At 41.5% G+C, this 24,080-nt stretch overlaps 1 protein-coding gene across 3 annotated transcripts in view; it reads left to right on the top strand.

Annotated features, from left to right (window-relative positions):
* Positions 1-23,674, top strand: part of Atf3 (Activating transcription factor 3) — a 90,797-nt gene extending 67,123 nt beyond the window's left edge. For all 3 annotated transcript variants that reach the window (XM_071659221.1, XM_071659222.1, XM_071659223.1), the window contains 5 exons: positions 5,217-5,377; positions 5,747-6,154; positions 19,968-20,075; positions 20,352-22,969; positions 23,140-23,674. In XM_071659221.1, the coding sequence (XP_071515322.1) occupies positions 5,217-5,377; positions 5,747-6,154; positions 19,968-20,075; positions 20,352-21,233 (1,559 nt within the window). In that variant the 3' untranslated portion in view covers positions 21,234-22,969; positions 23,140-23,674. The remainder of the gene's footprint in view (positions 1-5,216; positions 5,378-5,746; positions 6,155-19,967; positions 20,076-20,351; positions 22,970-23,139) is intronic.
* The last annotated feature ends 406 nt before the right edge of the window (positions 23,675-24,080 follow it).

Raw genomic sequence — 24,080 nt, 5'->3', positions numbered from 1 at the left:
ATATATATATATATATATATATATATATATAAAGTTGAACTGGTCTAAACTGTTTACTGTTGCAACTAATAGCCAGACAATAGTGAACATGACAGGTGTAGAGTGGATGTGTGCACATAAGGCCGTTGTTCTTGTTCCTGACGCTACCCCGCACCTTGCTAAGGTGGGAAGGGGAATTGTAATATATATATATATATATATATATATATATATATATATATATATATATATATATATATATATATATATTCGGAGTTGCATCTTCCCTGATCTCTGTTGACGTTAAATACTAAACTTCCTGGTGACATTCAATTCCGATATATCATATGAACGAGAGAAAAGATTAAAAACAATCTAGGCTGTCAGAGGGAGGGAGAGGCCTGGGAAAGCTAGTGCTAACTTGTGGTGGAATTAGACACTTGGGAGGATACGGAGGGTGAGGGAGGAGGGGTCGCGAGAAGTGTTGCTCACACTCTCCCTGGTTGTGATTGTGTGTATATCCTGGTGACTTATAGATGTCCGTGAGTGTGAGTGTAGTTTTCGTGTGATCGATGACTATGCTATCACTCGATTTTGTTTCTGTTTTTCCGATTTTGTTTCTGTTTTTCCATAGTAAAGTGTCGTAACTTTATATATACACGTAAAATCGTTATCAGCTAGATTCTCCAAGTATGGTAGAGGGACAGAATCTCCCGCAGCCAAAACCCACCATTCGTGCTGGTCTTTGTCGAAAATAAAAATTAAAGGGGTTTATTAATCCTATGAGTTCATTATACGTAGGCGGGCTATACCAGTTTTTCACTGCTGAACATTTTAAGTATAATCTTTCGTCTAAGATCACCTAATTATGGTATTGATTGCCTCTAGTATTGGATGTACATCTTACCAGCACATATGCATGAGCTGTAAAAAGTAGGCTTTATTTCTTTTAGTTTTGCCTCTTCCGGCATCATATCAGAACACCCTCAAGGCAAGGTTTTATATATATATATATATATATATATATATATATATATATATATATATATATATATATATAGATAGATAGATAGATAGATAGATAGATAGATAGATGATAGATAGATAGATAGATGATTTGATTTGCTCTTCAATTAATATATTAAAAGTTAAGCTGAATACAAATACTCAAGACACACACACACACACACACACACACCTGTTGCGCTACAATCAGCTTTGCCACGTAAGGGAGTTTGAATTTTGAATGTCTATATTGGACATTTACTTCAACTTAAGGACGCGAAAGTAGCCCATCGGGTCCATAGATACAACACTAGTATTACGATGCAGAGATAAGTAGATGGTTGTACTAGCAACTTGTGCAGATGGTGTTCGTTGGGCGATTATTCCCCATCATCTCTCTTCATCCAGAATGTTCTAACATTAATTAAGGTTTAATTAGGGTGTGAGCGTGCGTGATGCCGTGAGCACGACAGGACTATCCTTGAGCACGACAGTACGAGCCTTGAGTACAATGTAGGAGTAAGCGTGTCATGCTCGGGGAGTTAGGCAGATGAAGACTGGAAAAATATATTAAAATGTACCGAGATAAGCAGTGTCAGGATGGATAGGGAAGTGGGGGGAGGGGGGGGTTGTGGCTGGGGCGTCATTAGAATGATGATGAGGTCAGGTAATGGGCGGGCAGATAATGCGTGGCCCGCGCTAATGGCGGAGTCATCTGCTGCAGTATTACCTACCCGCCCGGTCGGTGGGGGCGGGCGGCCGGCGCACCGCCAAGGTCTCCCGCGCTAGCATAGGGAAGGACCCATTAGCACACCTGTGGGGGACGGGGTAGGGAGGGTAGAACCTTGTTACCGAGTCCCCCCGTGTGTGGGGGAGAGGGAGTTCCTGGGTCATGGGGAGACCATTGTATATGATGAGGAAGGTGGGGAGTGAAGGGATATGGATGGAAGGGGTTCTCGGTTGGTTATGATTTATGAATATTTTTTTGGACGCTGCCGTCAGCCATTTGGTGATCAGTGGGGGGCTCCCCAGCGTGTGCACCAGGACTGCAGCAGTTAACATCCATTTAATGTCCCCCCCCCCTCTCTCTCTCTCTCTCTCTCTCTCTCTCTCTCTCTCTCTCTCTCTCTCTCTCTCTCTCTCTCTCTCTCTCTCTCTCTCTCTCTCAATAAAACTGGATGTCTTGTGTCCTGCCACCACCACAGCCATTGTTCTTTCCAAAGAAAACGACGGACCTCAGATCTTCGCGCGTGTATCAGCAGTACTCCATTCCACCTTCAGCACCATCACCACACCTTCCTCAACCATCCACATCACTACTACTATCACCTTCCTTAACCCCCCCTCCTAGTTGGCCACACCTCCGCCAGACACAACCCTGGGCTTACCGGTGGAGGTCCCTTATAAATGCCTCGTCAGCACATTACAACTACGAAGAGATGGTGGGAGACCGTCTTCATGCGATGGTGATCGCGCTTGGATAGTATCGTGTGTGTGTGTGTGTGTGTGTACCCTCTCACGCACTATCATCATGAACCATGACTGGCAACATGTCATAAACCGACGTCTTTACTCTCATGTTACCAGACATCATTAGCATTTAGATGACTCGGGGCTCCTAATGGCACCATGATTATCTTACGTAAATATAATGCTCTGAAGGATATATTTTTTCTTTCTTTTTAAGCAGTAAATTGGATGAGATGGTATCAAAATAGAGTACCTACCATTGCATCCTCACCCCGAGCCGCGTTTTGAGAGGCGCTAGCTTGTAGCACCACCTGTCTGACACAGACATGAAATCAAAAAAGGAAAATCTATCCTTATTGTCGTGGGTGATGCGGAAGTTTGACTCACGGCCACCAGGAGGCTCGCTGCCCTTCACCCTCCTTGCTGTGCAAATGTAACATACGTCAATATTTGGTTAAGTTTCTGCAAGGCATTAAATTGCTTGACCAATGCCAGAGTTAAGAGTTGGTGTTTGGGCAAGATCCTGTAAGCCATAGCCCGTCCCATTCCGACAGTAGTACAGATTTTCATAGAAATATTCGGACATTTTCCTCTGAATAGAAAACACGAGTGAAGAATCATTCCTTTTTATTAAAAAGCTGTATTTTTCTGAATAATGAGAGTCTGCTATCCCACAAAATTTATACGTCTGTGGATACCACCTTTTAGAATGTCTTTTAAAGCCAATATCAGTATCTAATTCATGTACATATTGTAAGGAAGTAACGCCTAATGACTACGCTCTAGTATATAAAAGATTTTCCCATTGGTATTGTCGCGTGGGGGGGGGGAGCATTGGTGATGTTGACTCGAGCGGGGGAGGAACCAAGATGGCGGCAGGGGAACCAAGGTGAAGTATTTTGGGTGTGCGCATGGTAGGGCTTGCTGGTGCCAGTGCCAGGTCGCCATGTTGCCCCGGCACCTGTGGTGTGCCACGTGTTGGGGGAGGGGAGAGAGAGAGAGAGAGAGAGAAGTGGGTAGTGTCATCTATGGCCAGACCATCTCTGTGTACACCAGCATCCATGCGAATGCCATGGAGCACGACGGTGAATCATGGGTGGTGTTTCATTTGACTATTTAGCATTATACATGCTTCTGGGATCTGTATACCATGACACCATCTGTGTTAGATGACAGTATATTGCACAGCAGGTGGAACTTTTAATGCATGCAACACCCAGTATATTGCACAGCAGGCGGGACTTTTATTGCATCCAACACCCAGTCAAGTACACTGCAGGACCTGAACAGTGTTCCTCAGTTTACTTGGTATATACAACATGAACCATCTGTCTATTAATATTAATATGCCTATCTTTCTAGGTAGTTTCATAACGAAAGCGTATGTAAAATCTAGACATGAAAATTGTTACTACAAAATAGAAACTTAAGTAGTTTTCAAAACTACTGAAGGCATAAGTAATTTCCAAAAATTACCCAGATTAAACGCTGTTCGGGTCGACCAATTCTGGGTGTGTATTTTTTGCCAACGCCAGACGATTTCATTCAGCTTTTGGAATGCCCCACGATTCTAAATATTAAGTTAGTATCTCTGATTGTCACATCCAAGGGTCGTAAGGTTGTGCTCAAGTGCCATACTGCCGAAATAAAGTTATTACTGATAGTGATGTGTCACCATCAATACCACACCATCCTGGATGGTTGGGGCTACTTGTTGATGGTTTCACCAGCCAAACCTGTGACATGGGAGACCCAGTATTCTTGGAGACACCCCATAGCTGCTGTGTGTACTGTCCACACCCAATATCTACCTTGTATACAGCCTATACCTCATGATCATCATGTGTATAGGCCTGGACCCATGACTACCAAGTGTACAATCCACACCACATGACTCCCATGTATACAGTCCACACCTCATGAGCACCATGTGTACCAGTACAGCCCACACCCAACGACTATCATATGTATAGCCTACGCCCCATGACTATCTTGTGGACAGCCCACACCCCATGAATACCTTGTGTACTACCCACACCCCATGAATACCTTGTGTACTACCCACACCCCATGAATACCTTTTGTACTACCCACACCCCATGAGCTCCATATGTACAAAGTAGACCCCATGATTACCTTATGTACAGCACACACCCCATGAGCAACATGCATACACACCTCATGGGCACCATGTGTATAGCCTGAGACCCATGACTACCATGTGTATAGCCCATGCCACATTACTATCATGTATACATCCCATACCTCATATGTACAGCTTACACCTTATGTGAGTACCTTGTGTAGTCCTCACATGCTATGACTACCATGTTTGCAGCCCACACCCTATGAACAGCTTGCATACAAAACCAGACCCCATAAGCACACACACACACAAACATCCCAGTCTTACCACACCTATATATTTCAATCCATAATTATTAAAAAAAGATGTATAGACACGGTTAAACATTAGCATGGACACAAAGCCTAAGAGAAAGTATCATGAAATCAATGAAATGTCTGTTGCTTATGTGGCATACACCATTTAGTTTTAGTAATTTAAGGTATTTTATTATGGCGTGGACTGAGCATACAAAGTGTACCATTTAGTTCTAGTAATTTAAGGTATTTTATTATGGCGTAGAGTGAGCATACAAAGTGTACCCCCTGCTTCAGAATTTACTATTTTGTATTACTAACACAGTGTACTCCATGTTGCTTTTGTTTCACTAATAATTTTATTTTCTGTTGTCCTACAGGCTCAGCACTTACCATGTACCTGAACGTGAACCTAACGCCGCCTCCACCCACGGCGGGTGAGGGTTCTTGCACCACACCTAAGACACCGGAGATCCTAAACTCCCTCATCAACCTGACTAGTCCACCCCTGCCACACTCGTATTCCCAGTACCAGAGCCAGGTCAGCATTACATAGATTGTGTAAGAGCTTCCGTTTCTGTTTTGAACAATGAGCATACTTTTGATTTTGGAATGAGCTGCAGTAGTTATTCATGTGAAGGTGTAAAGGTAGTTTGTTGTAGGGCCCATACTTTACTTCTTGTTTATTTAATTATTTATTCCTGAGAGTGTACAAACGTTAGGTAATAAGAAAAGGTGTACCTCTTTAGACTTTGGAAATAGTTTTATTGTGCACAGCCCTTTCCATTTTACTATGGTTATCTTTTAAAAAGTAGTAGTAAAAGTGCCGCCGCAAATTGATATTTTTTCTGGGGATTTTTTTTCTTTCTTTTTTGTTGACAAATTGAACAGTACTAAGGTGTTGTTGCAGGTGGAGGGCGGGGCACTATTAAGTCCCATCAGTGACATAAGCAGCCCCAGTGAAGAATCGGCAGCCACACCTGTGACAACTGCTTGTCGTAACAGAGATGACCTCACAACACGACACCTAACTGACCCTACGGGTGCCACTAGTGGTTTTTCAGGCAACGGGGGTGGTGGAGGTGGCCTGGTGGGCGGGTCCCCCGGCACCTCAGGTATGGGCGGCCCCCTGGCTGGGGCATCGCCCCCCTCCACCCCCGACCTGCCCTCCCCTGTCAACACTGTGGAGGCCACAAAGTCGGCACTTATCAAAGAGGGTCTTAAGCTACAGATCCGCAGCAAGCTGCAGGCTGCCGGCGTTGAATCTCCTGAGTCCCTCCTTGAAGACACCAAGTTCATCAAGAATGAAAGCAATGATGTGAGTAACATGGATAGCACTTGGTCAGACTCATTTGTTCGTTGTATCATCATAATGTGGTGTCCAGTGTCCATCTGGTTTTGCATCTCCATCATGGGAACTGAAATTATCTTGAATTGTAAGAAGAATGGCCAATGGCTGTATAACAGTTTGGATAATCAAGCTGTTTATACTTTTATATAGAAAACCTAGAAATCCCAGGTATTGGTTGCATAAAACATTATGATGGTGTTTGCTGATGGATGATTTAAATTATCTGAGGTAATGTCCTTGAAAAATACTGCCAGGGAATCCATGATTGTTTTTCTTATCTAGCAAAATAGCAGTCTTAAAAAAAGATAATGAGGAACCTCCAGTTCTTGTTATTTTTGAACAAACCAACTCTCTGTATCCCAGTATGTACTACATGGTCATTTTTAGACCCAGTATCGTTGTAAGACATATCTCCTCTGATATACTCAAATTAGGGGATTTGATTTTACATAGAATCATTTAAAACTTATATTCCATTATCTAGAATTGAACCAAATCCTAGTTGTACTGTAAAATAAGAAGAAATAATACCATAGTACCATCCCCGGACCTAAATTTTTGTTCTGTGGCATTAGTATTTTTGTTACAGACTGTCAAATCAGTATACAAAGTTCAGATTTCATTTGCAATTGACAACCATCAGAGATCATTTTTTTCTCCATATATATGCCAGAAACCAATCAGTTTTTCATAGATTATACCTTTGAATACTGTGAAGACCCCAGAGCACCAATCCTTCAGAATCTTTTGTTTTACTACTTTAGTATTATTGTTAAAGATATTTAAAACTATTATATCAGAGACCTTAGATAGCTAGTAGTACTGCAGCAAAGTTGATGGTACCTGTTGAGATATCATGCCCGCATATTTTTACAATGGCATTATGTCAGAATGATTATTGAATCTGATACAATCACCTTGTATGGAATATTTATGGCATTTTATTCCATCAAGTAACAAGTTATTTTTATGTAACCAAAGGGGCCCCTCTTTTAGGGTTCTTGCAGCTTCAAGGCTGCATTATAATCATATCAGGGAAGTGAGAAGTTCCATGACAAATTTAGAGGCGATTCTCCACATGCAGTGTAACCGTGTGTAGGTGGAGATAGGTAGCAAGCAAGAATTGTTACTCATTTTTACAACCCTATGACCTATGAGTTTTTCAAGGTTTTGCACAGCAAAAGAGTTAAGGTTTCAGATCAGAAAACTTTAAACAGCTGTATTCATGTTCCATCATTAATGCATACAAGACTGCTTGGTGCCAAAGCTGGAAAGGGCATGTGAGTTAAAATAATATATATAAAGCAAAACTTATTTTCTAAAGAGAAATGAGATTTACAAAAGGATCCCTGACCCAGTCATGATAATGAAAAGTTATGTTGATTAGGCTAGCAGGTTAACAGGAATTAAAAAGTATGGTAAACCTGGACATAATTATATACAATTTAAAGAATTAGATATTCTGATATGAAGTTTGATAGGGAAGCTGAAGTGTTCATCTGAATTTCAGAAATAATGTTTTTCATATGGAAAGCTAAGTTAGTGTTTGTAATAGGCTGTTTTGATTGTTTTACTTTGAATGGAAGAAAGTGTGAAAGTTACAAAAATGACTACTACTGACTAAAACAACTAAATTTAGTCTTATTTGAGCCATGTTTAAACATAGTATGATATCTTTAAGGGAAAAATACCTTCTTCAGTTTTGTATCTGTGTTACTGTTTGAAGTGAACAACTACATTCATTTCAGAACCAACTGCTGAGAGACTTTGCATGGTACATGGAAAACAAACCATAGTACCTCACAAGTCTTCTTGATATTTAGTACCTTACAGAACCTGAATAGGTACCATATTTACTGTGTATATATGATAAAAGAAAGAGACAGGAGGTCAAGAGAAAGGTGCAAGAGGTGAAAAAGAGGGCAAATGAGAGTTGGGGTGAGAGAGTTATCATTAAATTTTAGGGAGAATAAAAAGATATTCTGGAAGGAGGTAAATAAAGTGCGTAAGACAAGGGAGCAAATGGGAACTTCAGTGAAGGGCGCAAATGGGGAGGTGATAACAAGTAGTGGTGATGTGAGAAAGAGATGGAGTGAGTATTTTGAAGGTTTGTTGAATGTGTTTGATGATAGAGTGGCAGATATAGGGTGTTTTGGTCGAGGTGGTGTGCAAAGTGAGAGGGTTAGGGAAAATGATTTGGTAAACAGAGAAGAGGTAGTAAAAGCTTTACGGAAGATGAAAGCCGGCAAGGCAGCAGGTTTGGATGGTATTGCAGTGGAATTTATTAAAAAAGGGGGTGACTGTATTGTTGACTGGTTGGTAAGGTTATTTAATGTATGTATGACTCATGGTGAGGTGCCTGAGGATTGGCGGAATGCGTGCATAGTGCCATTGTACAAAGGCAAAGGGGATAAGAGTGAATGCTCAAATTACAGAGGTATAAGTTTGTTGAGTATTCCTGGTAAATTATATGGGAGGATATTGATTGAGAGGGTGAAGGCATGTACAGAGCATCAGATTGGGGAAGAGCAGTGTGGTTTCAGAAGTGGTAGAGGATGTGTGGATCAGGTGTTTGCTTTGAAGAATGTATGTGAGAAATACTTAGAAAAGCAAATGGATTTGTATGTAGCATTTATGGATCTGGAGAAGGCATATGTTAGAGTTGATAGAGATGCTCTGTGGAAGGTATTAAGAATATATGGTGTGGGAGGCAAGTTGTTAGAAGCAGTGAAAAGTTTTTATCGAGGATGTAAGGCATGTGTACGTGTAGGAAGAGAGGAAAGTGATTGGTTCTCAGTGAATGTAGGTTTGCGGCAGGGGTGTGTGATGTCTCCATGGTTGTTTAATTTGTTTATGGATGGGGTTGTTAGGGAGGTGAATGCAAGAGTTTTGGAAAGAGGGGCAAGTATGAAGTCTGTTGGGGATGAGAGAGCTTGGGAAGTGAGTCAGTTGTTCGCTGATGATACAGCGCTGGTGGCTGATTCATGTGAGAAACTGCAGAAGCTGGTGACTGAGTTTGGTAAAGTGTGTGAAAGAAGAAAGTTAAGAGTAAATGTGAATAAGAGCAAGGTTATTAGGTACAGTAGGGTTGAGGGTCAAGTCAATTGGGAGGTGAGTTTGAATGGAGAAAAACTGGAGGAAGTGAAGTGTTTTAGATATCTGGGAGTGGATCTGGCAGCGGATGGAACCATGGAAGCGGAAGTGGATCATAGGGTGGGGGAGGGGGCGAAAATTCTGGGAGCCTTGAAGAATGTGTGGAAGTCGAGAACATTATCTCGGAAAGCAAAAATGGGTATGTTTGAAGGAATAGTGGTTCCAACAATGTTGTATGGTTGCGAGGCGTGGGCTATGGATAGAGTTGTGCGCAGGAGGATGGATGTGCTGGAATTGAGATGTTTGAGAACAATGTGTGGTATGGGGTGGTTTGATCGAGTAAGTAACGTAAGGGTAAGAGAGATGTGTGGAAATAAAAAGAGCGTGGTTGAGAGAGCAGAAGAGGGTGTTTTGAAATGGTTCGGGCACATGGAGAGAATGAGTGAGGAAAGATTGACCAAGAGAATATATGTGTCGGAGGTGGAGGGAACGAGGAGAAGAGGGAGACCAAATTGGAGGTGGAAAGATGGAGTGAAAAAGATTTTGTGTGATCGGGGCCTGAACATGCAGGAGGGTGAAAGGATGGCAAGGAATAGAGTGAATTGGAGCGATGTGGTATACCGGGGTTGACGTGCTGTCGGTGGATTGAATCAAGGCATGTGAAGCGTCTGGGGTAAACCATGGAAAGCTGTGTAGGTATGTATATTTGCGTGTGTGGACGTATGTATGTACATGTGTATGGGGGTGGGTTGGGCCATTTCTTTCGTCTGTTTCATTGCGCTACCTTGCAAACGCGGGAGACAGCGACAAAGCAAAAAAAAAAAAAAAAAAAAAATGACATGGTGAGGTGCCTGAGGATTGGCGGAATGCGTGCATAGTGCCATTGTACAAAGGCAAAGGGGATAAGAGTGGGTGCTCAAATTTCAGAGGTATAAGTTTGTTGAGTATTCCTGGTAAATTATATGGGAGGGTATTGATTGAGAGGGTGAAGGCATGTACAGAGCATCAGATTGGGGAAGAGCAGTGTGGTTTCAGAAGTGGTAGAGGATGTGTGGATCATGTGTTTGTTTTGTAGAATGTATGTGAGAAATACTTAGAAAAGCAAATGGATTTGTATGTAGCATTTATGGATCTGGAGAAGGCATATGATAGAGTTGATAGAGATGCTCTGTGGAAGGTATTAAGAATATATGGTGTGGGAGGCAAGTTGTTAGAAGCAGTGAAAAGTTTTTATCGAGGTTGTAAGGCATGTGTATGTGTAGGAAGAGAGGAAAGTGATTGGTTCTCAGTGAATGTAGGTTTGCGGCAGGGGTGTGTGATGTCTCCATGGTTGTTTAATTTGTTTATGGATGGGGTTGTTAGGGAGGTGAATGCAAGAGTTTTCGAAAGAGGGGCAAGTATGAAGTCTGTTGTGGATGAGAGAGCTTGGGAAGTGAGTCAGTTGTTGTTCGCTGATGATACAGCGCTGGTGGCTGATTCATGTGAGAAACTGCAGAAGCTGGTGACTGAGTTTGGTAAAGTGTGTGAAAGAAGAAAGTTAAGAGTAAATGTGAATAAGAGCAAGGTTATTAGGTACAGTAGGGTTGAGGGTCAAGTCAATTGGGAGGTAAGTTTGAATGGAGAAAAACTGGAGGAAGTAAAGTGTTTTAGATATCTGGGAGTGGATCTGGCAGCGGATTGAACCATGGAAGCGGAAGTGGATCATAGGGTGGGGGAGGGGGCGAAAATCCTGGGAGCCTTGAAGAATGTATGGAAGTCGAGAACATTATCTCAGAAAGCAAAAATGGGTATGTTTGAAGGAATAGTGGTTCCAACAATTTTGTATGGTTGCGAGGCGTGGGCTATGGATAGAGTTGTGCGCAGGAGGGTGGATGTGCTGGAAATGAGATGTTTGAGGACAATGTGTGGTGTGAGGTGGTTTGATCGACTAAGTAACGTAAGGGTAAGAGAGATGTGTGGAAATAAAAAGAGCGTGGTTGAGAGAGCAGAAGAGGGTGTTTTGAAATGGTTTGGGCACATGGAGAGAATGAGTGAGGAAAGATTGACCAAGAGGATATATGTGTCGGAGGTGGAGGGAACGAGAAGTGAGAGACCAAATTGGAGGTGGAAAGATGGAGTGAAAAAGATTTTGTGTGATCGGGGCCTGAACATGCAGGAGGGTGAAAAGAGGGCAAGGAATAGAGTGAATTGGATCGATGTGGTATACCGGGGTTGACGTGCTGTCAGTGGATTGAATCAGGGCATGTGAAGCGTCTGGGGTAAACCATGGAAAGCTGTGTAGGTATGTATATTTGTGTGTGTGGACGTGTATGTATATACATGTGTATGGGGGTGGGTTGGGCCATTTCTTTCGTCTGTTTCCTTGCACTACCTCGCAAACGCGGGAGACAGCGACAGAGCAAAAATAAATATATATAATACAGTAATATATATTACCTATTCCAGTTCTGTAAGGTACTAAATATTAGGAATACTTGAGAGAAATTATATAATTAGACAGAATTATAGATCAAGGAGTGTGGTGGTGATGATGCATATACTACGTCTTATGTGTTGTGAATCCAGGACATTTTGGAAGTGTTCATTGACTTTAGCATGGAAATTGCATGCAAGGGGTGAAGGGTCTTGAGATGTGTTTATGTTTATAATGTTGGTAGGCTTATGTCTAGAGCATAGATCAGAAAGTATAACTTACATGTATATGGGAGTGTGGTGTGTGTGTTTAGTGCTTGCCAGGCCAATTTGTTGTATATATATCATGTCAGTGTTTAGTTCTTCAGGGGAAGGGGGATCTGTGACTGTTGAGGCGTGAAGCAGTTGGCAAAGAAGCTAGATCTTCAGGCAGGAGTAGAGGGGAAACTTCTTTGCTGGATAGAAAATTACATTAGCAGATAGGAAGAAAGGAGGCACATGAGAGGATTGTTCTTGAAATGAGTTGGGGTCCCAGTGGCATGTTGCAGGGCTCATTACTGGGATAAGTTTTCTTGATCTATGTAGATGACTTGCCAGAATGATTGGGCTTTTACCTGAATGTGTTTGCAGATGATGCCATGGTCACAAAAGAAGTATAGAGTCATGAGAATTGCTTCTAACTAACATGGGTACCTGTACAGACTCCTGAGTTCAGATCTTATGCATGGTTGACGAAATTCAACCCAGGTAAATGCAATCAATGTTAGGATGCAGTGTAAAAGTCAAGAAAACTCCAAAACTTTTCCATAAGTCATCAAGAATAAATTGTACATTTAACTGCAGCTCATCAAGCAAAGCATTCAGAGGGAAGGTCTATAGAGGACAGTGAAAAGCTATGCATGGACCTAAATGACAAGTTTAAAAGTGAATTCATAGAGGAGAAGACTGTAGCCACACCACCAAAGAGATTAGATGGGAAAGAGTTCTTGGAAAGCATTGAAACTGGCAGAAATAAGAAGTAGACTACTGATGGGTTTTACTCATATTGGCACAAGGCCTTAATGAAGTCTCTCTGTATATGCTAAGGAAATGTGCAGAAACATTTGACATCACTCAGGTATTGTTCACAGAATTGCTGACAAGATCTAGGGACAAGTGAGTGAAAGAAAGCCATTGTTTCACAGAAATCCTGTATGCAGGGGATTTTAACCTACACTACTAGGATTAGCTAGGCTCTTCGTAGAATGATCTTGGTGGAGTGAAGGCCCTTTGTTCTTCCCTTGTCAGTGATGTGGAACAAATAATTACACCCAACTTTCCAATGGTAAAGACCACTCTTTCTGACATTTTTTTTTTTTTTCTTTTTTTTTTCCCCTCTGAACCCTCCCATGTATGTATCTTGTTTCTACTCCATATGGTTGGTTGACCAGAATCTTATTTCTCTTTTCCAACTGATCCCTCTCCCCTCCATGCCAATTCTGGCTTGCTGGTTACTCTTAAGCATTTTTTATGATTTTCCATGGAGTGGCTACTGCTTCATTGGCTGGAATCCCTGTAGTTATACTGACTATTTAGTGGAAGTTTTTAAAGCTGAGACAGGGTCCTGTATCCCTTCTACTTGATGTTTCTGTCCCTAGTTGTGATTTGATCACTAAAGATATGATGCCTATTACATAAAGGACAGTGTAATAGACCATGAAATACTTCCCTTCCCAAATCCCTTCATTTCTTCTCATGATGATTGCAAAGCTGTATGTTGTAAACTCAAGCTTACCTTCATAAAAAGGAAATGGGCTGATTTGACCTCTGTGGATAAATCTTTTAGGTCACTAACCAAAAGCATTTCCGGACACTTCTGTAATTCAACTTTTCCTCGTTTTCCAACCCAGTCAGTTTATTGATAAAGCCACTCAAGTCTCTCTCTCTCTCTCTCTCTCTCTCTCTCTCTCTCTCTCTCTCTCTCTCTCTCTCTCTCTCTCTCTCTCTCTCTCTCTCTCTCTCTCCCCACAGGGTCTTCCAGGTATTTTCTTAGCTTTAAGTGAGCAAAACATATAGCCCAAATGACATATCATCTCAAATCATAAGGAAGTGTGCCTCTAAGTTAGCTCTAATCCTTGCTAGCCTATTTCATCCCCTTGTAAAACCCAGAATTTTTCTTCTTGATGCAGTCCATTCCCATTGCTCTCATTTCTGCTCTCTCCAACATCTTTGCAACTCTTACTTAGATAATCAGAATGCATTTTCTTCTGTCTGATCACTAGTACAGCTTTCAAAGTACAAGGTCAATTGATGATGTTATTTCTCCTGTTTTACTTGCCACTGGTCTTCCTTTCTCTGAGTCTTTAGGGAAGTTGTAGCATTCAGCATCAAAGCTTTTGATGTGGCATAAGTTTTGCTTTCTAAACCTCCTTCCTTTGACTTTTGTAATACTGGCCCTTCTCTAATGCATTGCTTCCTCTGAGCAAGTCCATTGCAGGAATTGCTATTTGAGCAACATTCCCCTTTCTCGTACTAAGTACATAGGAATAATTGTAAGAATAACTTTCTGCTCTTATCCTATCATCAATGATGTCTGTCTGGGTTCTGTTCTGTTGTCTGCTCTTTTTTTCTCTTCTTAGATGATCTCCAATCAACTTCTTGAACCCTATCCACCCTTATGGTGATAATTTTGCACTACTTCAGTGCACTGCCTCTTCCCTCTTCACTTTTATATTTATTTTCTTTCTTCCGGTAAACACATCTCTCTTAATTCAACCTGTTCAGCTTTTCAGAGTGGGGAAGCTGTAACCTGGTTAAATTTAGGAATGATAGCAATTTCCTTGACAAAAGGAACTTGGATGTTTTGGCTCTAAGCGAAACGAAGCTCAAGGGTAAAGGGGAAGAGTAGTTTGGGAATGTTTTGGGAGTAAAGTCAGGGGTTGGTGAGAGGACAAGAGCAAAGGAAGAAGCGCTACTCCTGAAACAGGAGTTGTAGGAGTATGTGATAGAGTGTAAGAAAGTAAACTCTTGATTTATGTGGGTAAAACTGAAAGTGGATGGAAAGAGAGGGATGATTATTGGGGCCTATGCACCTAGGCATGAGAAGAAAGATTATGAGAGGCAAGTGGTTTGGGAGCAGCTGAGTGAGTGTGTTAGCAGTTTTGATGCACAAGATTTGGAGATAGTGATGGGTGGTTTGAATGCAAAGGTGAGTAATGTGGCAGTTGAGGGAATAATTGGTGTACATGGGGTGTTCAGTGTTGTAAATGGAAATGGTGAAGAGCTTGTAGATTTATGTGCTGAAAAAGGACTGGTGATTGGGAATACCTGGTTTAAAAAGAGAGATATACATAAGTATACGTTATGCAAGTTTGGCCATTGGGAATACCTGGTTTAAAAAGAGATATACATAAGTATATGTATGTAAGTTAGAGAGATGGCCAGAGCATTATTAGATTACGTGTTAATTGATAGGCACGTGAAAGAGAGACTTTTGGATGTTAATGTGCTGAGAGGTGCAACTGGAGGGATGTCTGATCATAATCTTGTGGAGGTGAAGGTGAAGATTTGTAGAGGTTTTCAGAACAGAAGAGAGAATGTTTAGGTGACGAGAGTAGTGAGAGTAAGTTAGCTTGGGAAGGAGACTTGTGTGAGGAAGTACCAGGAGAGACTAAGTGCAGAATGGAAAAGGTGAGAGCAAAGGACGTAAGGGGAGTGGGGGAGGAATGGGATGTATTTAGGGAAGCAGTGATTGATGGCTTGTGCAAAAGATGCTTGTGACATGAGAAACTTGGGAGGTGGGCAGATTAGAAAGGGTAGTGAGTGGTGGGATGAAGAAGTAAGACTATTAGTGAAAGAGAAAGGCATTTGGATGATTTTTGCAGGAAAATAGTGCAAATGACTGGGAGATGTACAAAAGAAAGAGGTAGGTCAAGAGAAAGGTGCAAGAGGTGAAAAAGAGGGCAAGTGAGAGAGTATCATTAAATTTTAGGGAGAATGAAAAGATGTTTTTTAAGGAAGTAAATAAAGTGCGTATGACAAGACAACAAATGGGAACATCGGTGAAGGGGGCTAATGGGGAAGAAATAACAAGTAGTGGTGATATGAGAAGGAGATGGAGTGAGTATTTGAAGTTTTGTTAAATGTTTTAGATGATAGAGTGGCAGATATAGGGTGTTTTGGTCAAGGTGGTATGCGAAGTGAGAGGGTCAGGGAGAATGATTTGGTAAACAGAGAAGAGGTAGTGAAAGCTTTGCGGAAGATGAAAGCTATCAAGATGATGGGTTTGGATGATATTGCAGTGGAATTTATTAAATAAGGGGGTGACTGTGTTGTTGACTGGTTGGTGAGGATATTCAATGTATGTATGGCTCATGGTGAAGTGCCTGAGGATTGGCAGAATGCATGCATAGTGCCATTGTACAAAGGCAAATGGGATAAAGGTGAGTGTTCAAATTACAGAGGTATACGTTTGTTGAGTATTCCTGGTAAATTATATGGGATGGTATTGATTGAGAGGGTGAAGACATGTACAGAACATCAGATTGGGGAAGAGCAGTGTGGTTTCAGAAGTGGTAGAGCATGTGTGGATCAGGTGTTTGCTTTGAAGAATGTATGTAAGAAATACTTAGAAAAAGATATGGATTTGCATATGGCATTTATGGATCTGGAGAAGGCATATGTTAGAGTTAATAAAGATGCTCTGTGGAAGGTATTAAGAGTATATGGTGTGGGAGGAAAGTTGTTAGAAGCAGTGAAAAATTTTTATCAAGGATGTAAGGCATGTGTACGAGTAAGAAGAGAGGAAAGTGATTGGTTCTCTATGAATGTCGGTTTGCGGCAGGGGTGCTTGATATCTCCATAGTTGTTTAATTTGTTTATGAATGGGGTTGTTAGGGAGGTGAATGCAAGAGTTTTGGAGAGAGGGGCAAGTATGCAGTCTGTTGTTGATGAGAGGGTTTGGGAATCCCAGTGAGTCAGTTGTTCGCTGATGACACAGCGCTGGTGGCTGATTTGGGTGAGAAACTGCAGAAGCTGGTGACTGAGTTTGGTAAAGTGTGTGAAAGAAGAAGGCTGAGTGTAAATGTGAATAAGAGCAAGGTTATTAGGTACGGAAAGGTTGAGGGACAAGTCAGTTGGGAGGTAAGTTTGAATGGAGGAAAACTGAAGAATGTCAAGTGTTTTAGATACCTGGGAGGGGATTTGGAAGCGGAAGTGAATCACAGGGTGGGGAGAGGGCGAAAGTTCTGGGAGCGATGAAAAACGTGTGGAAGGTGAGAACATTATCTCGGAAAGCAAAAATGGGTATGTTTGAAGGAATAGTGGTACCAACAATGTTATATGGTTGCAAGGCGTGGGCTGTAGATAAGGTTGTGCGGAGGAGGGTGGCTGTGTTGGAAATGAGATGTTTGAGGACAATATGTGGTGTGAGATGGTTTGATCGAGTAAGAAATGAAAGGGTAAGAGAGATGTGTGGTATTAAAAAGAGTGTGTTGAGAGAGCAGAAGAGGGTGTATTGAAACGATTTGGTCACATGGAGAGAATGAGTGAGGAAAGATTGACAGAGAGGATATATGTGTCAGAGGTGGAGGGAATGAGAAGTGTGAGATCAAATTGGAGGTGAAAGGATGGAGTGAAAAAGATTTTGAGCAATTAGGGCCTGAACATGCAGGAGGGTGAAAGGCGTGTAAGTAATAGAATGCATTGGAAAGATGTGGTATACCAAGGTCGATGTGCTGTCAGTGGATTGAACCAGGGCATGTGAAGCGTCTGGGGTAAACCATGGAAAGTTTTGTGGTGCCTGGATGTGGAAAGGGAGCTGTGGTTTCGATGCATTTTACATGACAGCTAGAGACTGAGTGTGAATGAATGTAGCCTTTGTTGTCTTTTCCTAGCATTATCTTGTGTGCGTGCGGGAGGAGGGGGTTGTCACTTCATGTGTGGCGGGGTAGCGACAGGAATGAATAAAGGTAGCAAGTATGAATTATGTACATGTATATATATATGTGTACATTGAAATGTATAGGTATGTATATACATGTGTATGTGGGTGGGTGGGTTGGGCCATTCTTTCGTCTGTTTCCTTGCGCTACCTTGCTAACGCAGGAGACAGTGTTAAAGTATAATAAATAATTATATGAATAAATAGCTCCTTTTCTAAATGTCTTCTGTTCAGTTTCAAAACACCATTATCCATCCCTGTAATAACATAAATGAGTTGGGCAAAACCATATTGTCCACTGTGTCCTTGAAACCTCACATAATCACCATAAAAATTGCATGCCAAAAGCTTGTTTTGGTGCATATGTGCCATTACCATTTTTCTTGTGAGCGGCTATATCATATCTACCAAGGTTTTTATTTACCTGCTTATGGAGTAATGCTTTCATATTTGGGGTGGTTCTTCTCCCTTTGCTTTGTTAATTGAAATATTTGTCTCGTTAATTCTCCAACCATCCAATTCTCTCTGCTTTGATTTTGCTGTCTTTTCTTGTTTTAAAAGGTATTAGCCACTGCTTTAATGAGTTGTCTGCATGTGTCTCTGCTACCAAGGTTTGGACGTTTAGCATGCATCAGACTGCTGCTTCTAAGAGTTTGTGTAATTAGACTGACCACACACACAAATTGACAGTTATGGTGCTTCCATCTTTCATCAAACAGCAAGCTGTAGAATTCTCGTCCTTTAACCTTTCTACTTTTAAGAGTCAGGTCTACTAACATCTGATAAAATCTGGTCAGTATCTTCATTCCTTTCCTCGTAATCAGTTTCCTTTTCACTTAAGATGGCCATGAGTAGGGCATGTTTTGCCTTTACCATATTGGTCATTATTTAAATAGAAAAGTTGATAGGAAAATTGTACTCATCTACAGACCAGTCCCACTGATGAGTGTCATCAATAGAATACTGGTAAAGATAATTAGAAAGCAAGTGGACAGTTACTCTCAAAGGAGAAAGTATCTTGATGAGCTGTAGCATGGGTTCTGGGAAAGGAGATTATGCGACAAATCTCACAGACTTATATGAAAGAGCAAAGTTAGTTTTAGACTGAGATGTATTGGTTTATATCTTGTTACAGGACTGTAGAAGGCTTTAGACAGTATCACATAAGAGAGAGGTGAAGGAGTTTGATGTCCAGGATTGCATAAAAGGGAAACACTTCTGTTAGACAGAAAATTACCATAAGTGGAAGGGAGCAAAAGACACTTGTCAAACACAGGGCACAGTATTGGGACCATTACTCATAATCTTTGTAAATGAATAATGTGCCATTCTGGTCTTATACCTGAATGCTTTGTGGAGGGTAGTAAAGATGAGGATTCCGTCATCTAGATTTAGACAAGCTTCAAAGTTGATGAAATTTAATCTGAAAAAAGTCAGAGTAATGATATGGCAGTGAAAAAAGGCCTTGATGTGATTATATAACAGAAAATAAGCTACAGAAGTCCATTTGACATAGTAAACATTGTAACTAACTTAATGTCAGAATGATACCTCAGGAGAGTTGCAAAGGAGACAAACTGTCTGGCAGCAAATAATAAAACAATTACAGGGGTTGCTATTCACAGTGTTTACTAGTTCCAAAGTAAAATACATGCATGCTTCATAGCTACTAAAGAAAGACAAAGGAGGAATAGAGGGGGTTTTAGTGAAGTATGACAGAGATGGTGAGTGAAATAAGAAAGCTGAGTTATTTGGAGAGATTAGCTATTTTAAATTTGCCCATAGTAGAAGAGTTAGTGGAGACAGTCTTAATCTTCAAGTTTTGAAACAAGTTTGGCAATATTTGAGAGTGAACAGGTCTATAAATGCTTAAAAAGAGCAACCAGAGGCCAGAACTCGAAACTAAGAAACTGATTAGAAAAGATGAAAAAGAAGTACTTTTAAGATATCAGAATAATGAATGAGTGGAATAAGCCAAATGGTAAAACTGTGAATGCAGACGTAACAAAGGTTTAAAAATTAAAAGCGTAGAGTTAGAAGACAGGGTGTTATGAGTGTAGAAAACCCTCCTCCTACTGTGCAAATAGTTTATTACACACGCTTACACAAACATCCTTCTAAGTTGCAGAGGTTGCTTACCTGCCATATGTATGCTTATCTTTCCATCTATAGTTCTTGGACTGACAGCATTCTTGACTAGAGACAGGGTAATTGAAGGCATCATGGTAATAATATTATCACAACAGGTGGTAATGATGTGCTGATGTGATGTACTGTTTGAAATGAGTTGAGGAGATGTGATGTTAGTGACGTGAGATGACTGACGCGATGTCAGTAACATATTTGTCACAACAGCTAACTGAGGAGGACGAGGAGAGGCGGCGACGGCGGCGAGAAAGGAATAAGATAGCAGCCACCAAATGTAGGAACAAGAAGAAGGAGAAGACCATCGTGCTCATGAGCGTAAGTCTTTTCTGTGTCTGTAGCTGCTTATCTTTGTTTGCCTTTCATACTTGCTGTCCAGCTTTTTTCGTAAGTATAAGACAAGAATAAAAGCTCTAAGCAGATATGAAGTATATTGGCCTATATTTTCTAAAATGTCAGTCAAGTTTTAGTTTGTAGTGAAACTGGGTAGGATTGTAAATAGTTACACATAATGTATTTGGATCTGGAAATGTTCATAAGTTCAATTTTAATACCTTTGAAAAAAAAAATTCTGAAATTCTAATTCTTGTTCAGGAATCGGAGTCGGTGGAAGATATGAATGTGAGACTCAAAACTGAAATCCAGCGGTTGACAACAGAGAAAATGAATTTGGAGAAGTTGCTGGGCGACCCCAACCATCGTGCATCCTGCCGCCATTCTCCACGCTGTTCTAAGGCCCTTCGGCCACCATTAGTTATCGTCACACCAGCAGACTCACCTGACACCAGTACCTCCAGCTCTTGCTCTTCTTCCTCCTCTTCCTCCTCTGGTAGCCCAACCTCTCCTCCACTTACCAGCCCCAACAGTTATAAATCCCCACCCCATGTTCCTTCCCAGATTTTACCCCAGCCCCAAGTTTCCACGGCTATGTCTTCTCCACCAGGCACCAACTCTGTGCTCAGTCCCACTTCATGTGCTTCATCATCATCTCCATCATCACAATTCCTGGCTCCAAAGTACAGCCCGTCTCAGGGTGCGAGTCAAAGGCATCACCCATACCAATACCCAGGCCGTTCCCAGCAATCCTCAGCTGCCATTGGGGAGAAACAACATTACAACAATCCACCCTCCCCAACCAATTGCCACACTAAGACTGGTTATAACTACTCATGCTTAGGTGTAAATCGAACAAACGAATTTATTCCACCTAACCCACCATCTCAAAAGTCAGTATATACTGCACCAAAATCACGTAATACTGGCCTAGTACGTTATAGTCCTTACAATGGTCGACCACCACCTGTGACTTCTCCACTGGTCACCCATGCCCACCCACAACCAGGAACTCTAGCCTGTGGGGAATCATACATCCAATCAAATAATAATAGTGGGTGTGGGCGTGAAGACCAACAATCATTTGTGACAGACACACACACTAACCAGTTCTTCCCACCATGTTCATACAGCAGCATGTGACCCACAGCTGGGGGTATGTAACCCCAGCTGGTTGATATATTTGGTTTTAGAGTAGCATGTTAACCATGTGGGTAACATGTAAATCAAGGTGGGCTTCATGTAAACGTAAATGACCAAGGTTCTGTCAGGTTGCCACACTCCTTTGAAGGGTTAACCAAGCCACAAGTATGCTTTAACTGTGGCCCATTGGGATGAAGTTTACACATGTTCGCTTGCCTTGTAATTTCGCAGAAGGATGAGTTTTGTTGTTGCATGTTGTTATATCACATTAGACCTCGTATTTTCTGATGGTGTTGAACATTTAGCCAAGAGGCAGGATTGCACCTTAACTCAATATTGTGTTACTGTTTTACCCTGTTATTGCTAGTGCTGGGTTTATTTGTGTGTTTGTGTGTGCGTGAAAGTGAGAGCTCCAGAGCCTGGTCACTTAGGATTAGCACCTCTCATAAGACATATCCATTATATTTCCCAAGTGTCTTTGTAATATTTGATCCATACATATATATTTTTATTAGCTTTATTTTCATAAGTGAAATGTTGGCAAATATAACATGATGCTAAATGATTTAGGTACAAAACTCCACAACATTCCTCTCTCCCTGTATCATGGTGAAGGATGTGTTACAGCGTGGCCTTGTCAGGAAACCTTTTGGCCATGCAAACATCATAGCTGCAGCAAGTTGCCACCAACCTGCTATATGCAGTCATAAGCTGCCACTTATCATCAGTATTCCACCTGCTACAACTTAACGTTGAAGCATTGTAACCTTTCCTTGAAGGTTGCACAGTATCGTAGACTGTAACCCATCGCAGACAATGTTATTGCCATGTTTCTGTGTATCGCACCCTTCGTGTTTGTGAAGGTGTTTGTATACTGTGTATTGTTCCCCTTATGTCTCCCCAGTTACTATGTGTCGGACATTGATGTCCCAGGCCCAGTGCATGGGAAGGCCTGGTGCCTACCCGATACTAATAGTGACTGTCAGGTGGTGGACTGCCTAGGACACTGGTGTTCTAGGGGTTGCCACACCTGAACTGCTACCTACCCTTACCAGCCCCAAGTTCCAGACAGCTGGCTGTTAAGGGAACTAATTGTCCATTGTTGTCAGTTGTATTGTAGGCTTAAAAAGCTGCTCATTTGCCCCCAACACATGGTTGCATTGTCTAGAAGACTATATCTCGAATTGTGACAGCAGGTATTCTGCCACCCCGAGTTTTACACAACCACATAGTCATCTGGTTTGTTGCTTGACATGATCCATTATTTACGAGGTCTAAGACCATATCAGACGTAACAGTTTTGTTGTGAGTTGCCATCATTATGATCACACATACCATTCCTTGCTCCCAACTTCCCATCACAATGCCAGTTTTTATGCAATTAGCCCATTTTAAGTATATCTTCTACCCTTTTTTTTATCCCACCGTGTCCTTTTCCACCAACCTGCTCTCTTTACAGTAAGCCTACTGCATCGAATTTACCCTTACACCTTCCCCCTATCCTTGCCTAGCAACACTGGCAATGGGAAGGAGGGGAGAAGAAAGACACTAGTAGAGGAAGGTGGTGACGGGTGAACTGCAAGTTGTCTGCTTCCCAGGCCGCCACGACCCTACTGTCGCAGCTGTCTGCACCATTAATTACTAAGCCGTCCAGCTCTCCCTGTCATCAGCAGTTGAGAGCCCTGAACCTAAATCTTAAAAACTGAACTTAGGGATTGTCCCAAAAAGTTAACCAGGTAAGAGATATGGATTTTACAGCATTTACAGTGTCTTTATCAATGCAATTAATGTAGGTTTGTTTCTATGTAAAGTTGTGGTGACTTAAAGTTTGTCATATATAGTTTGATGATTGTTATTGACAAAATCTCAGAAAATGGAATTTATGTTTTTTTTCTTTATTCAACAGAAATGGACGGCTGCGGTGGGTGAGGCAAAGCTCGCTAATGAAGGTCACTCACTCACTTGGCAAACTGCCGACGCTGCCCCACGCTACCGCCACACTCGATCACACGCAACTCGACGACTGTTAAACGAACGTACAACGAAACGACATCACTGATCCGGTCCCCCTCACCGCAGAGAGCATCAGCCACTGAGCCTCCCATTGCTGAGGCACTGGTGCTACATGCCCTCCTCCAAGAGTGGCAACATTCCAGGTGTGAGGGGCACCTGAGGTCGGGGTGACATCTGACTTACACATGAATTATGTCTTCCACCTGCATAAAACTGCAGGGAACTTAAAATGAGATTTATATATATATATATTATATGCTGCTCAAAGCACAAAGAAAACTATTATATTGGCATCATTTGTGATTGATCTTGTATATTAAAAGACATTATCTAAGCATATACTATCACTGCTAATGTGCTATCAGATATTTTTATAAAGCTGCTCCAATGAAGGGAAAGCAGAATATTAAATTCACAGTATTCTTAAAGTTAGTTGCAGTTTACCTTTTATACATTAAAATTGTACCTTGGTACACAAGAATAGCATTACAAGTATCTTTATTGGTGCTCAGATGTTTCAGTAGGTAGAGAGCTTCATTGAAAGTTCTGAATTTCTGTTAACTACCTCAAATGATAGAAAACACTAGGACATTACTTCCCGCCTGGGTATCAGGAGGGGTTGTGATGGCTGCATAGAGCCAGCACTTCAGTGGGTCAAGTTGCACTCCTCTGACCCAGTTAGCTCTTTTTCCTTTCCGCTTCACCCACATGTAGACTATTGGTATTCTGTCCACACAATCTCTTCTTGTCACACATAACACTTAACTCAGTTACTTCATTCTTCGTAAGTAGGTTTCACCTGTGGTGAGCTCAGTATGTTTATAGCCTTTTCTG

Source organism: Panulirus ornatus, chromosome 67 (assembly GCF_036320965.1).
Source record: "Panulirus ornatus isolate Po-2019 chromosome 67, ASM3632096v1, whole genome shotgun sequence".
In the NCBI taxonomy this organism is placed as follows: Eukaryota; Metazoa; Arthropoda; class Malacostraca; order Decapoda; family Palinuridae; genus Panulirus; species Panulirus ornatus.
Note: the sequence above shows the minus strand (reverse complement) of the source record. Positions and strands in the feature narration are given on the sequence as shown.